The sequence below is a fragment of the Salvelinus alpinus genome, chromosome 12 (assembly GCF_045679555.1).
Source record: "Salvelinus alpinus chromosome 12, SLU_Salpinus.1, whole genome shotgun sequence".
NCBI classification, from domain to species: Eukaryota; Metazoa; Chordata; class Actinopteri; order Salmoniformes; family Salmonidae; genus Salvelinus; species Salvelinus alpinus.
The window spans coordinates 51,886,932-51,901,564 of NC_092097.1; the positions used below are offsets into that span (position 1 = coordinate 51,886,932).

The 14,633-nt window shown below is 41.2% G+C and overlaps 1 protein-coding gene across 4 annotated transcripts in view; it reads left to right on the forward strand.

The window, feature by feature from the left end:
- LOC139536331 (glutaminase kidney isoform, mitochondrial-like) overlaps window positions 1-14,633 on the forward strand; it is an 88,042-nt gene that overhangs the window by 69,389 nt on the left and 4,020 nt on the right. For 2 of the 4 annotated variants that reach the window (XM_071336782.1, XM_071336784.1), the window contains 11 exons: window positions 3,211-3,374; window positions 3,646-3,704; window positions 5,414-5,446; window positions 5,569-5,627; window positions 5,721-5,787; window positions 5,999-6,049; window positions 6,377-6,553; window positions 10,917-11,048; window positions 11,264-11,356; window positions 11,821-11,882; window positions 13,953-14,029. In XM_071336782.1, coding sequence (XP_071192883.1) covers window positions 3,211-3,374; window positions 3,646-3,704; window positions 5,414-5,446; window positions 5,569-5,627; window positions 5,721-5,787; window positions 5,999-6,049; window positions 6,377-6,553; window positions 10,917-11,048; window positions 11,264-11,356; window positions 11,821-11,882; window positions 13,953-14,029 — 974 coding nt within the window. Of the gene's footprint in view, window positions 1-3,210; window positions 3,375-3,645; window positions 3,705-5,413; window positions 5,447-5,568; window positions 5,628-5,720; window positions 5,788-5,998; window positions 6,050-6,376; window positions 6,554-10,916; window positions 11,049-11,263; window positions 11,357-11,820; window positions 11,883-13,932; window positions 14,030-14,633 lie in introns of all 4 variants that reach the window. The other 2 variants (XR_011667290.1, XM_071336783.1) reach the window with 2 other exon arrangements.

The following is a 14,633-nucleotide window of genomic DNA, read 5'->3' on the forward strand; positions in this document are numbered from 1 at the left end:
TCTTGAAGCATGTTCTCTCGGAGTTCTATGACCTCTGCTTCAACTAGAGAGAGGGTGTTGTGGAAACGTTGCATAGCAGGTGTTCTTGGTGTTGTAGGCATGTCCTTGGCTCTGTCTGCTGCAGGTGAGGTAGGTAGAGGGACACTGAGGGCTTCTTGCTGGGTCACAGAGACCGCTGGGGCCTGCTTTTCACCGTCATCTCCCTCCTTGACTTTTTCCTCAGTTTCTGAGATGATTTCAGCTTCTGCTTTTAGGGTAGTAAACCTATTCTCAAAAGCCTGGAGGCTTGAATCATTGCCTTGTATCAATACAGTTCCATTATTATATACGTTTACTGTTTGATATGTGTTGCTATGGTCAGCTTCTTCAAAAATGCTGATCTGACATCCTTTGCTGATGCCTCTCTTTTTTGAAAAAGGGAAATGGTTGCAAATAACCCTTTTCCATATGTGCCCTCGTTTGGTATTAAAAATTTAATTTGCTCTTGTTTTGCAACTGGTAAGATCTGCAAACAGGCATTCATGGTTCTGTCCCATCAACAAACCTTTGAAACTTTTCTTAGCTTTCTCTGTTTTGATGTCTGGTGGGTAAACAACTTCCATAGCAACGCTGGTAATGTTGGCTGATGTTGCAATAGAAGTGTTGTTTCTTGTTTAATTGTCTTTTATGTCTTTAGAGGACTGCTTCACCTTGATGTCCCCTTTCCCTTTTCTTCTGTCCTTATTTTGTCCCACTTTGTCCCTTCTTCTCTTCTGTCAACTAGACACTCCTTGTTAGCTAGCTAGCTTCTTTTCAGGAGAGTCCTTAGCAACTGCCTAGCAACAGGTAAACAACTTAGCTAGCTAAGAAAACTGTATAATTTTATGAAAAATTGTTACTTTTTCAGAATCCTTTCTTCTTTGTTTGCTGCTTGTTTGGTCTCCTATTCTGTCTAGCAGTTTTCTTTTGTTTTTTTCGATGTACTTTACTCTAAAAACCATATAAATCTCAATATTTTTAGGAGCTCATCTTTTCAGCTGCTGCTGCTTAATTTGGAACTCCGGAACCATAGTCCTCTCTCTCTCTCTCTTTCTCCCTCTGGTCCTCTCTCTCTCTCTCTTCCTCTGGTCCTCTCTCTCTTTCTCTCTTTCTTCCTCTGGTCCTCTCTCTCTTTCTTCCTCTGGTCCTCTCTCTCTCTCTCTCTTTCTTCCTCTGGTCCTCTCTCTCTCTCTCTTTCTTCCTCTGGTTCTCTCTCTCTCTCTTCCTCTGGTCCTCCCTCTCTCTTTTTCTTCCTCTGGTCCTCTCTCTCTCTCTCTTTCTTCCTCTGGTCCTCTCTCTCTCTCTCTCTTTCTTCCTCTGGTCCTCTCTCTCTCTCTCTCTTTCTTCCTCTGGTCCTCTCTCTCTCTCTCTCTTTCTTCCTCTGGTCCTCTCTCTCTCTCTCTCTTTCTTCCTCTGGTCCTCTCTCTCTCTCTCTTTCTCCCTCTGGTCCTCTCTCTCTCTCTCTTCCTCTGGTCCTCTCTCTCTTTCTCTCTTTCTTCCTCTGGTCCTCTCTCTCTTTCTTCCTCTGGTCCTCTCTCTCTCTCTCTCTTTCTTCCTCTGGTCCTCTCTCTCTCTCTCTTTCTTCCTCTGGTTCTCTCTCTCTCTCTTCCTCTGGTCCTCCCTCTCTCTTTTTCTTCCTCTGGTCCTCTCGCTCTCTCTCTCTTTCTTCCTCTGGTCCTCTCACTCGCTCTCTCTTTCTTCCTCTGGTCCTCTCTCACTCTCTCTTTCTTCCTCTGGTCCTCTCTCACTCTCTCTTTCTTCCTCTGGTCCTCTCTCACTCTCTCTTTCTTCCTCTGGTCCTCTCTCACTCTCTCTTTCCTCCTCTGGTCCGCTCTCACTCTCTCTTTCTTCCTCTGGTCCTCTCTCACTCTCTCTTTTTTCCTCTGGTCCTCTCTCACTCTCTCTTTCTTCCTCTGGTCCTCTCTCACTCTCTCTTTCTTCCTCTGGTCCTCCCTCTCTCTTTTTCTTCCTCTGGTCCTCTCTCTCTCTCTCTTTCTTCCTCTGGTCCTCTCTCTCTCTCTCTCTTTCTTCCTCTGGTCCTCTCTCTCTCTCTCTCTTTCTTCCTCTGGTCCTCTCTCTCTCTCTCTCTTTCTTCCTCTGGTTCTCTCTCTCTCTCTCTCTTTCTTCCTCTGGTCCTCTCTCTCTCTCTCTTTCTCCCTCTGGTCCTCTCTCTCTCTCTCTTTCTTCCTCTGGTCCTCTCTCTCTTTCTCTCTTTCTTCCTCTGGTCCTCTCTCTCTTTCTTCCTCTGGTCCTCTCTCTCTCTCTCTCTTTCTTCCTCTGGTCCTCTCTCTCTCTCTCTTTCTTCCTCTGGTTCTCTCTCTCTCTCTTCCTCTGGTCCTCCCTCTCTCTTTTTCTTCCTCTGGTCCTCTCGCTCTCTCTCTCTTTCTTCCTCTGGTCCTCTCGCTCGCTCTCTCTTTCTTCCTCTGGTCCTCTCTCACTCTCTCTTTCTTCCTCTGGTCCTCTCTCACTCTCTCTTTCTTCCTCTGGTCCTCTCTCACTCTCTCTTTCTTCCTCTGGTCCTCTCTCACTCTCTCTTTCTTCCTCTGGTCCGCTCTCACTCTCTCTTTCTTCCTCTGGTCCTCTCTCACTCTCTCTTTTTTCCTCTGGTCCTCTCTCACTCTCTCTTTCTTCCTCTGGTCCTCTCTCACTCTCTCTTTCTTCCTCTGGTCCTCTCTCACTCTCTCTTTCTTCCTCTGGTCCTCTCTCACTCTCTCTTTCTTCCTCTGGTCCTCTCTCTCACTCTCTCTTTCTTCCTCTGGTCCTCTCTCTCTCTCTCTCTTTCTTCCTCTGGTCCTCTCTCTCTCTTTCTTCCTCTGGTCCTCTCTCTCTCTTTCTTCCTCTGGTCCTCTCTCTCTCTCTCTCTTTCTCCCTCTGGTCCTCTCTCTCTCTCTCTTTCTTCCTCTGGTCCTCTCTCTCTTTCTCTCTTTCTTCCTCTGGTCCTCTCTCTCTTTCTTCCTCTGGTCCTCTCTCTCTCTCTCTCTTTCTTCCTCTGGTCCTCTCTCTCTTTCTTCCTCTGGTTCTCTCTCTCTCTCTTTCTTCCTCTGGTCCTCGCTCTCTCTCTCTCTTTCTTCCTCTGGTCCTCGCTCTCTCTCTCTCTTTCTTCCTCTGGTCCTCGCTCTCTCTTTCTTCCTTTATTTTCTCTTTACTAATGGCCTTTTTTCCACCCTCTGTCTATCCCTCCTCTCCCCCCAGACACTCAGTAGGGGACACCAAGCAGCCCTTCTGTCTCCAGTCGTGTGTGAAGCCTCTGGAGTATGCTGTGGCCATCCACGAGGCTGGGACAGAGAAGGTACACCGCTATGTGGGGATGGAGCCCAGCGGACTCAAATTCAACAAGCTCTACCTGGATGAGGAAGGTGAGTAAGGGAACCCTTGCTCCTGTTGCTGTACATTACTGTCTTGCGGGTGTTTTGTTAGTTTGGTGGACAAATATGATTTGATTTCAGTACAAGTTAAGACCACGTAAGTTCAGGTTGATAGGATCTTCTACTTTCTACCACGTGGACATGATGTCAGCTCTCGAAGAAAGACTTAGTCTCCAAATAGTGAAGCATCATTGTACTTCTGTGACCATACTGTACTCTGTCTTAACTCTGATAATAACCAACTTGTGTTTTGTGTGCCTAGACAAACCCCACAACCCCATGGTGAATGCTGGAGCCATTGTGATTAGCTCTCTTATCAAGGTAACTAGACAGACAGTCTACAGACCACACTACACATGGTGTGAGTATATCCTGTAACTAGACAGACAGTCTACAGACCACACTACACATGTTGTGAGTATATCCTGTAACTAGACAGACCACACTACACATGGTGAGTATATCCTGTAACTAGACAGACAGTCTACAGACCACACTATACATGGTGTGAGTATATCCTGTAACTAGACAGACAGTCTACAGACCACACTACACATGGTGTGAGTATATCCTGTAACTAGGCAGACCACCTTATACATGCTGAGTATATCCTGTAACTAGACAGACAGTCTTATACATGCTGAGTATATCCTGTAACTAGACAGACCACCTTATACATGCTGAGTATATCCTGTAACTAGACAGACCACCTTATACATGCTGAGTATATCCTGTAACTAGACAGACCACACTACACATGGTGTGAATATATCCTGTAACTAGACAGACCACACTACACATGGTGTGAGTATATCCTGTAACTAGACAGACAGTCTACAGACCACACTACACATGGTGTGAGTATATCCTGTAACTAGACAGACCACACTACACATGGTGTGAGTATATCCTGTAACTAGACAGACCACACTACTACATGGTGTGAGTATATCCTGTAACTAGACAGACCACACTATACATGGTGTGAGTATATCCTGTCTGACTTTAAATATTCCCCTTAAAACATCCACTCTCAATGATGCATCAGTGATATTCATCACTGTCATTATTTGCTAAATCCACTCAGTGTTTGACAAGCAGATGTACACAACAAACCAAGATCCAGGTCATCTGTAAATCTTTGACCCAAAGTTGACGTGGGTTTGGCTTTGTCCCGTTGAAACATGCAGCTCTAAACACACACGGCCTCTATGGCACGTAAGGTAGATAGTTGTCACATGTATAGTAGTGTAGTGAGTAGGGTAGTCGGTAGTGTTGACCCTGGTTCTGCCAGCTTTACTGCTCTCCTGTCACCCTCACACCGTGCTGGGGAGGGACCCTGGGACCGGTGGGACCATCACCCTCACACCGTGCTGGGGAGGGGGCTCCAGGTGGAAGGGGGCTCCAGGTGGAAGTTACCCTGAAGGAATAACAGGAGGGTTTAAGTCTGATTTCTGCCTATCTGTTCAGAATTCATCTTTAATTTAATAGATAGATAGATAGATATACTTAAATAAAACTATTACTGTGTAATGCATCTTTGTGACGCAAACAATCTTATTTATACCCCAATACTGGACATTTGGGTTCACTTGGGCCATCACGGCTATGCTCTATAATTTATATAAAGTAGCCAGCCCCCTTAAAAAATGTATTCCGAACCAAATCCACCTTTAACCTCTCAATGCTGGGTCAGTGATACACCTGTTTCAGACCAGGCCCTGTTGCTTTGGAACAGGTGAATTATTGCAGCTGTACTACAGAGAGTTCCTGTAATATCCTGAGACTTCATATAACCAGTGTCTTTATTCGGACACCGTCTACTGTGATAACTGCTTGTTTTTGTCACCTTGTACAGGAGTAGACATTAGGACTTCAAGATGTGTGATCATTCATACTGTTAAAAGTGTGTTGAGCCTACTGAGTCCTGAAGCCCTGTAGAACATCGCCACCCGGTGGCTGACTACTGAAAAGGTTTTGATGTTGTGACTTTACACGGCTGTTCTGTCTGTCTTTCTGTGTGTCACCAGCCCGGTTCAAATAAGGCAGAGAAGTTTGACTATGTAAGTAGATAGACTTAATGTGTGTCATCATTCAGTATCATTCAAACGTAGTCCTATACAATGCAACATGATACCTTGCATTACAATATATTAATATACGATATCTCTCATCCTCTCCTCAGATGATGGAGTTTATCAAGAAGATGGCCGGTCGAGAGTACGTGGGGTTCAGCAATGCCACGTGAGTTTTAGTTCATGTCTTCGTTTTCGAAAGCAGAGTTATTCTCTCTGTTTGTTATATTATTGATGTTGTTGTTGACTCTCTGTGTCTCAGGTTCCAGTCTGAAAAAGAAACAGGCGACAGAAATTTTGCAATTGGATACTACCTCAAAGAGAAGAAGGTCAGTGAGGGACAGTGGCGATGGGAACATTTTAATTACAGTAGTTCTGGGACACACCTCCTGATAACTTTCTAGCTACTACTCAGGTCAGGAGTTTTGTGCACCAGAAAGATTTTTATCCCTCACTGTGTGATGGTTATGTGATATTAATATTTGAGATATTCTGTACCTGTATGAAATATTGATCATAGGAACTGATTTCCATCTGCAGTGTTTTCCCACTGGGGCAGAAATGATTGACGCGCTGGACTTCTATTTCCAGGTAAACTACACTTCCTCGGATACACTATCACAGTGTGATAAAGTTTATGTGGTTTTGCTATTTCTGGTAATGCGTCATTATGCGGATCTGTGACTGAACGTTATCATAAAGCATTACCCTATTTACTTGCAGTGCATATGAGTCACAGACACTGGAGCGGTTTCCCAGACATAAATTAGGCTTAGTCCTCGACTAAAAAAAGTTATTTCAATGGAGATTCTCCATAGACTTCTTAGTTCAGTACTAGGCTTAATATGTGTCAGGGAAACAGAGCCTACATGTTTCTCTCTATATCATTGTTTGAGTAAAGAAATTATTTCCTTTCAGCTGTGTTCCATAGAGGTGACCTGTGAGTCTGGGAGTGTCATGGCCGCCACGCTGGCCCACGGGGGGATCTGCCCAATCACCGGCGAGCGCGTCCTGAGTGCCGAGGCTGTAAGGAACACCCTGAGTCTCATGCACTCTTGCGGCATGTACGACTTCTCTGGACAGATGGCCTTCCATGTAAGTCATACTGTAGTCATGCTGTAGTTATATGGTAGTTATTAAACAGTAGTCATATAGTAGTTATAAAGTAGTCATATAGTAGTTATATAGTAGTTATACAGTAGTCATATAGTAGTCATGAAGTAGTTATATAGTAGTTATACAGTAGTCATATAGTAGTTATATAGTAGTCATGAAGTAGTTATATAGTAGTTATATAGTAGTCATGAAGTAGTTATATAGTAGTTATACAGCAGTCATATAGTAGTTATATAGTAGTCATGAAGTAGTTATATAGTAGTTATAAAGTAGTCATGAAGTAGTTATACAGTAGTCATATAGTAGTTATATAGTAGTCATGAAGTAGTCATATAGTAGTTATACAGTAGTCATATAGTAGTCATGAAGTAGTCATATAGTAGTTATATAGTAGTTATAAAGTAGTCATATAGTAGTTATAAAGTAGTCATACAGTAGTCATATAATAGTTATAAAGTAGTCATATAGTAGTTATAAAGTAGTCATATAATAGTTATAAAGTAGTCATAGTAGTTAAAGTAGTCATATAGTAGTTATAAAGTAGTCATATAGTAGTTATAAAGTAGTCATATAATAGTAGTTATAAAGTAGTCATATAGTAGTTATAAAGTAGTCATATAGTAGTTATAAAGTAGTCATATAGTAGTTATAAAGTAGTCATATAATAGTAGTTATAAAGTAGTCATACTGTAGTCATATAGTAATTAAACAGTAGTCATATAGTAGTTATAAAGTAGTAATAAAGTAGTCATATAGTAGTTATAAAGTAGTCATATAGTAGTTATTAAACAGTAGTCATATAGTAGTCATATAGTAGTCATATAGTAGTTATATAGTAGTCATAAAGTAGTCATATAGTAGTTATAAAGTAGTCATATAGTAGTCATATAGTAGTTATAAAGTAGTCATAGTAGTCATATAGTAATTAAACAGGAGTCATAGTAGTTATAAAGTAGTCATATAGTAGTCAAAGACGTTTTAAAATAGTTATATAGTAGTCATGAAGTAGTTATACAGTAGTTATATAGTAGTCATAAAGTAGTTATAAAGTAGTCATGAAGTAGTCATGAAGTAGTTATATAGTAGTTATATAGTAGTTATAAAGTAGTCATATAGTAGTCATAGTAGTTATATAGTAGTCATATAGTAGTTATTAAACAGGAGTCATAGTAGTTATAAAGTAGTCATATAGTAGTCAAAGAAGTTTTAAAATAGTTATATAGTAGTCATGAAGTAGTTATACAGTAGTTATATAGTAGTCATAAAGTAGTTATAAAGTAGTCATGAAGTAGTTATATAGTAGTTATATAGTAGTTATAAAGTAGTCATATAGTAGTCATAGTAGTTATATAGTAGTCATATAGTAGTTATTAAACAGGAGTCATAGTAGTTATAAAGTAGTCATATAGTAGTCAAAGAAGTTTTAAAATAGTTATATAGTAGTCATGAAGTAGTTATACAGTAGTTATATAGTAGTCATAAAGTAGTTATAAAGTAGTCATGAAGTAGTTATATAGTAGTTATACAGTAGTTATATAGTAGTTATAAAGTAGTCATATAATAGTTATAAAGTAGTTATACAGTAGTCAAATAGTAGTTATATCCTTGGCTCTCTTGTAGAGTGTATCCATTGTTTTCAGTGCCATTATGTCCTTGAGGAGCAGATTCAATGCATGAGCAGCACAGCCAATGGGTGTGATGTGAGGGTTGGACTCCTCCACTTTAGACCAAGCAGCCTTCATGTTCGCAGCATTGTTTGTCACCAGTGCAAATACCTTCTGTGGTCCAAGGTCATAGATGACTGCTTTCAGCCTATCTGCAATGTGGAGACCAGTGTGTCTGTTGTCCCTTGTTGTCCCTTGTGCTCTTGTAGAATACTGGTTGAGGGGTGGAGATGATGTAGTTAATTATTTCTTGCCCACGAACATTCGACCACCCATCAGAGATGATTGAAATACAGTCTGCTTTCTCTATGATTTGCTCGACCTTCACTTAAACTCTGTTGAACTCTGCATTCAGCAAATGAGTAGATAAAGCATGTCTGGTTGGAGGGGTGTATGCTGGGCGAAGAACATTCAGAAATATCTTCCAATACACATTGCCTGTGAGCATCAGAGTTGAACCAGTTCCATACACAGCTCGAGCAAGACATTCATCAGCATTTCTCTGACTACGTTCCTCCATTGAGTCAAAAAAAACTTCTGATTCCAGGAGGACCATGAGCTGTTGCTATCAATAAGGTGTCTGATTCATAATTTTCACCTCGAATAGAAGTAGAGGGTCTTTTGTCAGAGGTTGCTTGTTGTGAGCGCTGAGGGAACTTTATGCACTTGACCAGATGATTCTGCATTTTTGTTTATATTCTTCACATATGATTTGGCACAGTATTTGCAAATGTACACAGCTTTTCCTTCTACATTAGCTGCAGTGAAATGTCTCCACACATCACATAGTGCCCGTGACATTTTCCTGTAAAGATGAGTAAAGAAAATGTAAAAATACAATTCCATATACAGATAAATAGTTAATCAGTTAGATTAAACAACTCCTTTGTAAGATAAATGTTTTAAAATTAAACATGTTTGGAAACAGGTGAATTAACACTCCTCAGTTAACAGGCACAAGTAAGCTAAAACGCACATGGTAGCAAAAACTAACTAGCAGTAATTGTTAAAAAGTTAGAAATGATTTAAACACACTTTGCTATAGGCTACTATTTACTAGTAAAAAAAAGAATGTGTGTCATTTAAAATATATTCACCCCATCCAGTATTGTAATCAAAACTTACCAGAAAGCATGTAGTCCCTGGCTCAGACAGTGTAGTAGTGTGGGCTCAATAGCATCTCATTAGTGTGCAAGATCTTGAAAATCAGCTGTACATGTGATGGAAGAATGCACTGTGCATGCAGAGGGTTGCAATTCCATTGAATTGGGAATAGTTTAACCAAAATATGCCACAAGACTTAGAATTGCCTTGTGTATCCCACAAAGGTTCACTGTTATAAACTAACTTTTTTAATGAATTTAAGCAAAATTCCCCAAATTCCAGGGCTTAACTTCCCATGGAAAGTTTCGGGAAATTTACCGGAAAGTTTGCTGAGCCTTTGCAACCATAGTATTCAGACACCTTTACTCAGTACTTTGTTGAAGCATCTTTGGCAGCGATTACAGCCCTGAGTTTTCTTTGGTATGACGCTACAAGCATTTGTCTGGCCACTAACATAAAGGCCTGATTGGTTGAGTTGAGTTTATTTGATTTTTACAGGGACAGTGCACATTAATCAACGTTTCAGTAAAAGTGCCGGTTTTAGCCAGCCGGGCTAATTTTCAGTGCTGCAGAGATGGTTGTTCTTCTGGAAGGTTCTCCCATCTCCACAGAGGAACTCTGGAGTTCTGTCAGAGTGACCATTGTGTTTTTGGTCACTTTCTTGCTCAGTTTGGCCAGGTGGCCAACTTGGTGGTTCCAAACTTCTTCCATTTAAGAATGATGGAGGCCACTGTGTTCTTGGGGACCTTCAATACTGAAGACATTTTTTGGTACCATTCTCCTGATCTGTGCCTCGACACAATGCTGACTCAGAACTGGGAGAAGGTTCTCCCATCTCCACAGAGGAACTCTGGAGTTCTGTCAGAGTGACCATTGTGTTTTTGGTCACTTTCTTGCTCAGTTTGGCCAGGTGGCCAACTTGGTGGTTCCAAACTTCTTCCATTTAAGAATGATGGAGGCCACTGTGTTCTTGGGGACCTTCAATACTGAAGACATTTTTTGGTACCATTCTCCTGATCTGTGCCTCGACACAATGCTGACTCAGAACTCTACAGACAATTCCTTCGACCTCATGGCTTGGTTTTTGCTCTGACATGCACTGTCAACTGTGGGACCTTATATAGACAGGTGTGTACCTTTCCAAATCATGTCCAATCAATTGAATTTACCACAGTTGGGCTCCAATTAAGTTGTAGAAACATCTCAAGGATGATCAATGGAAACAGGATGCACCTGATCTCAAATTATAGTCTCATAGCAAATGTTCTGAATACCTATGTAAATAAGGTATCTGTTTTTTTATTTTTAATACATTTGCAAAAATGTCTAAAAACCTTCTTTTGCATTGTCATTATGGGTTATTGGGTGTAAATTGAGGAAATTTTAGAATAAGGCTGTAACGTAACAAAATGTGGGAAAAGTGAAGGGATCTGAATACTTCCTGAATACACTGTATCTGTATTAGTCATTTAGTAAACTGTTTTAAATACCATGTATTAATAGTCTCTTAAGTTGGATGATTTAACGGACACTTTGATCATAACCTGTATGGCACCTGTATGCTTCTCTCCCAGGTGGGCTTGCCTGCTAAGTCTGGGGTGTCAGGAGCAGTTCTGTTGGTGGTTCCTAACGTCATGGGAGTGATGTGTTGGTCTCCTCCGTTAGACAGGGTTGGAAACAGTGTCCGGGGAATACACTTCTGCCAGGTAGCCCATTTTACACATGATGTATGACACAATGACTGAATTACTTGTACAGAGTGAGCACTTGCATGTACAGAGTGAGAAATGCTTGTGTACTCTGTATGAATGTGTTACGAAGTCCTCGTATAGGTACTCTTTAAATAGCGTTAACCACATGCAACATGTATCAAGTTTTCGCTTCCCCATAACTATCTGCTTTTTCTGTCTTGGTCTTGCAGGAGCTGGTGTCTTCGTTTAACTTCCACAACTATGACAACCTGAGACACTTGGTTAAGAAGCAGGACCCTCGCAGGCAGGACGGGGATGATAGGGTAAGGGATTTTGAGAGTTATGAGCGCTTTTTATGAAAATCTAATCAAATTGTATTGGTCACATACACATGGTTAGCAGATGTTATTGCGAGTGTAGCGAAATGCTTGTGCTTCTAGTTCCGACAGTGCAGTAATATCTAACAAGTAATATCTAACAAGTAATCTAACAATTCCACAACAACTACCTAATACACACAAATCTAAGTAAAGGAATATAAATAGAATATATACACATAAATATATATATATTCTTATTCCATCCCTTTACTTAGATTTGTGTGTATTAGGTAGTTGTTGTGGAATTGTTAAGGTAAACATACCAACAATTGAACATATTTGCTAGAACATGAATTGAGGTTGAAGTTTGCTCTTGGTATGATGAGCACTATGACTGACATGGGGGCGGTGTTGTCTCCCGGTGTCCCGCCCAGTCTAAGGTGTATTTATCTCTGCTATATCTGTAGAACAAGTCTGTGGTGAGCCTGATGTTTGCAGCCTACAGTGGAGATGTGTCAGCCCTCAGAAGGTAAAATACCAAATAAAGGAGTCGACAGAAGGAGGGTTTATGTTTTACTTAGTTTCAACGCGAAGTCACATGCTGTAGATGTCACTCTCTCTCCTCGCTACTAATCCTTCATAGTAACTATTGATGTCACTCTCTCTCCTCGCTACTAATCCTTCACAGTAACTCTGGATGTCACTCTCCCAGTAACTCTTGATGTCACTCTCTCCTCGCTACTAATCCTTCACAGTAACATGCTGACCAGACCGGACATGTCGCGTGCGCGAGCGTCGCAAAATAAATTTAGAAATCCATGTTATTCAATTATTGCACCCACACTGCTCGCGCGCGCCAAGGAGCGTCTGCGACAACAAGGGCTAAAATAGATGTCGTTCCTATTTCTGACGCAGATCGCGCTGCAAGTCCTGCCTCTCCCATCTCCTCATTGGTTTATAGAAGCAGGTACCCACGTGCCATCTCCTCATTGGTTATACCCACATGGGTGATAGAAAGACGAACAGTTTTGCCGGTAGTCGTGGTAATACAATGAAAGTTTAGATGCGATCACCATATCATTTAAACGATGAAAAGGCCTGGAAGGAGGAGAGATGACTAGAAACGATTCGGTTGGCCGTTTTATGTGTGGATTAATTGTCGGAGTAGAGATCCTTGTGCATTTCAGGTAAAATAACAACTCAATGTTTATATCCCAGGACAAATTAGCTAGCAACAGCAAGCTAGCTAAATAGGACAAATGAACGTTAGCTGGCAAGTGCAAGCTAACTAGCTAAATTACCATACATGTTTAATGCTTTTCGACCTGTCACCAAATTAATGTCATTGGTTCAGAGTTTGTTTTGATATTTTAACCTGTGTGTCGTTATCGTTATTTGGTGTGGGGGGGGTAAAATACATTTATGCACGATAGCGCACACAGTTTGGGCAAGGTGTAACTCTTGATGTTACTCTCTCCTCGCTACTAATCCTTCACAGTAACTCTTGATGTCACTCTCTCTCCTCGCTACTAATCCTTCACAGTAACTATTGATGTCACTCTCTCTCCTAACTACTAATCCTTCACAGTAACTATTGATGTCACTTTCTCCTCTCTACTAATCCTTCACAGTAACTATTGATGTCACTTTCTCCTCTCTACTAATCCTTCACAGTAACTATTGATGTCACTCTCCCAGTAGCTCTTGATGTCACTCTCTCTCCTCTCTACTAATCCTTCACAATAACTATTGATGTCACTCTCTCTCCTAGCTACTAATCCTTCACTGTAACTCTGGATGTCACTCTCCCAGTAACTCTTGATGTCACTCTCTCTCCTCTCTACTAATCCTTCACAGTAACTCTTGATGTCACTCTCTCTCCTAACTACTAAAATCCTTCACAGTAACTCTTGATGTCACTCACTCTCCTCTCTACTAATCCTTCACAGTAACTATTGATGTCACACTCTCTCCTCTCTACTAATACTTCACAGTAACTCTGGATGTCACTCTCCTAGCTACTAATCCTTCACAGTAACTATTGATGTCACTCTCTCTCTAACTACTAATCCTTCACAGTAACTATTGATGTCACTCTCCTAGCTACTAATCCTTCACAGTAACTCTGGATGTCACACTCTCTCCTAGCTACTAATCCTTCACAGTAACTCTGGATGTCACTCTCCCAGTAACTCTTGATGTCACTCTCTCTCCTCTCTACTAATCCTTCACAGTAACTCTTGATGTCACTCTCTCTCCTAACTACTAAAATCCTTCACAGTAACTCTTGATGTCACTCACTCTCCTCTCTACTAATCCTTCACAGTAACTATTGATGTCACACTCTCTCCTCTCTACTAATACTTCACAGTAACTCTGGATGTCACTCTCCTAGCTACTAATCCTTCACAGTAACTATTGATGTCACTCTCTCTCTAACTACTAATCCTTCACAGTAACTATTGATGTCACTCTCCTAGCTACTAATCCTTCACAGTAACTCTGGATGTCACACTCTCTCCTAGCTACTAATCCTTCACAGTAACTCTTTGAAATGAGGAATACTATGTAGAATATAGCTTGTCTCCTATCCTCTGAGGTTTGCTCTGTCATTGATGGACATGGAGCTGAAGGACTATGACTCTAGGACCGCGCTACACGTGGCTGCTGGTGAGGGTGAGTTTCTCTCCACTGGTGGCATTGGCTCTTCAAAATGTTCTTCAATGTGATGTTCTGGTGCCTCTTGGGTAATTCAGACAGCTGATTGAGGACCTTATTACTGATGAATGTGATGTTCTGGTGCCTCTTGGGTAATTCAGACAGCTGATTGAGGACCTTATTACTGATTAATGTGATCTTCTGGTGCCTCTTGGGTAATTCAGACAGCTGATTGAGGACCTTATTACTGATGAATGTGATGTTCTGGTGCCTCTTGGGTAATTCAGACAGCTGATTGAGGACCTTATTACTGATGAATGTGATGTTCTGGTGCCTCTTGGGTAATTCAGACAGCTGATTGAGGACCTTATTACTGATGAATGTGATGTTCTGGTGCCTCTTGGGTCATTGACAGCTGATTGAGGACCTTATTACTGATGAATGTGATGTTCTGGTGCCTCTTGGGTAATTCAGACAGCTGATTGAGGACCTTATTACTGATGAATGTGATGTTCTGGTGCCTCTTGGGTAATTCAGACAGCTGATTGAGGACCTTATTACTGATGAATGTGATGTTCTGGTGCCTCTTGGGTAATTCAGACAGATGATTGAGGACCTTATT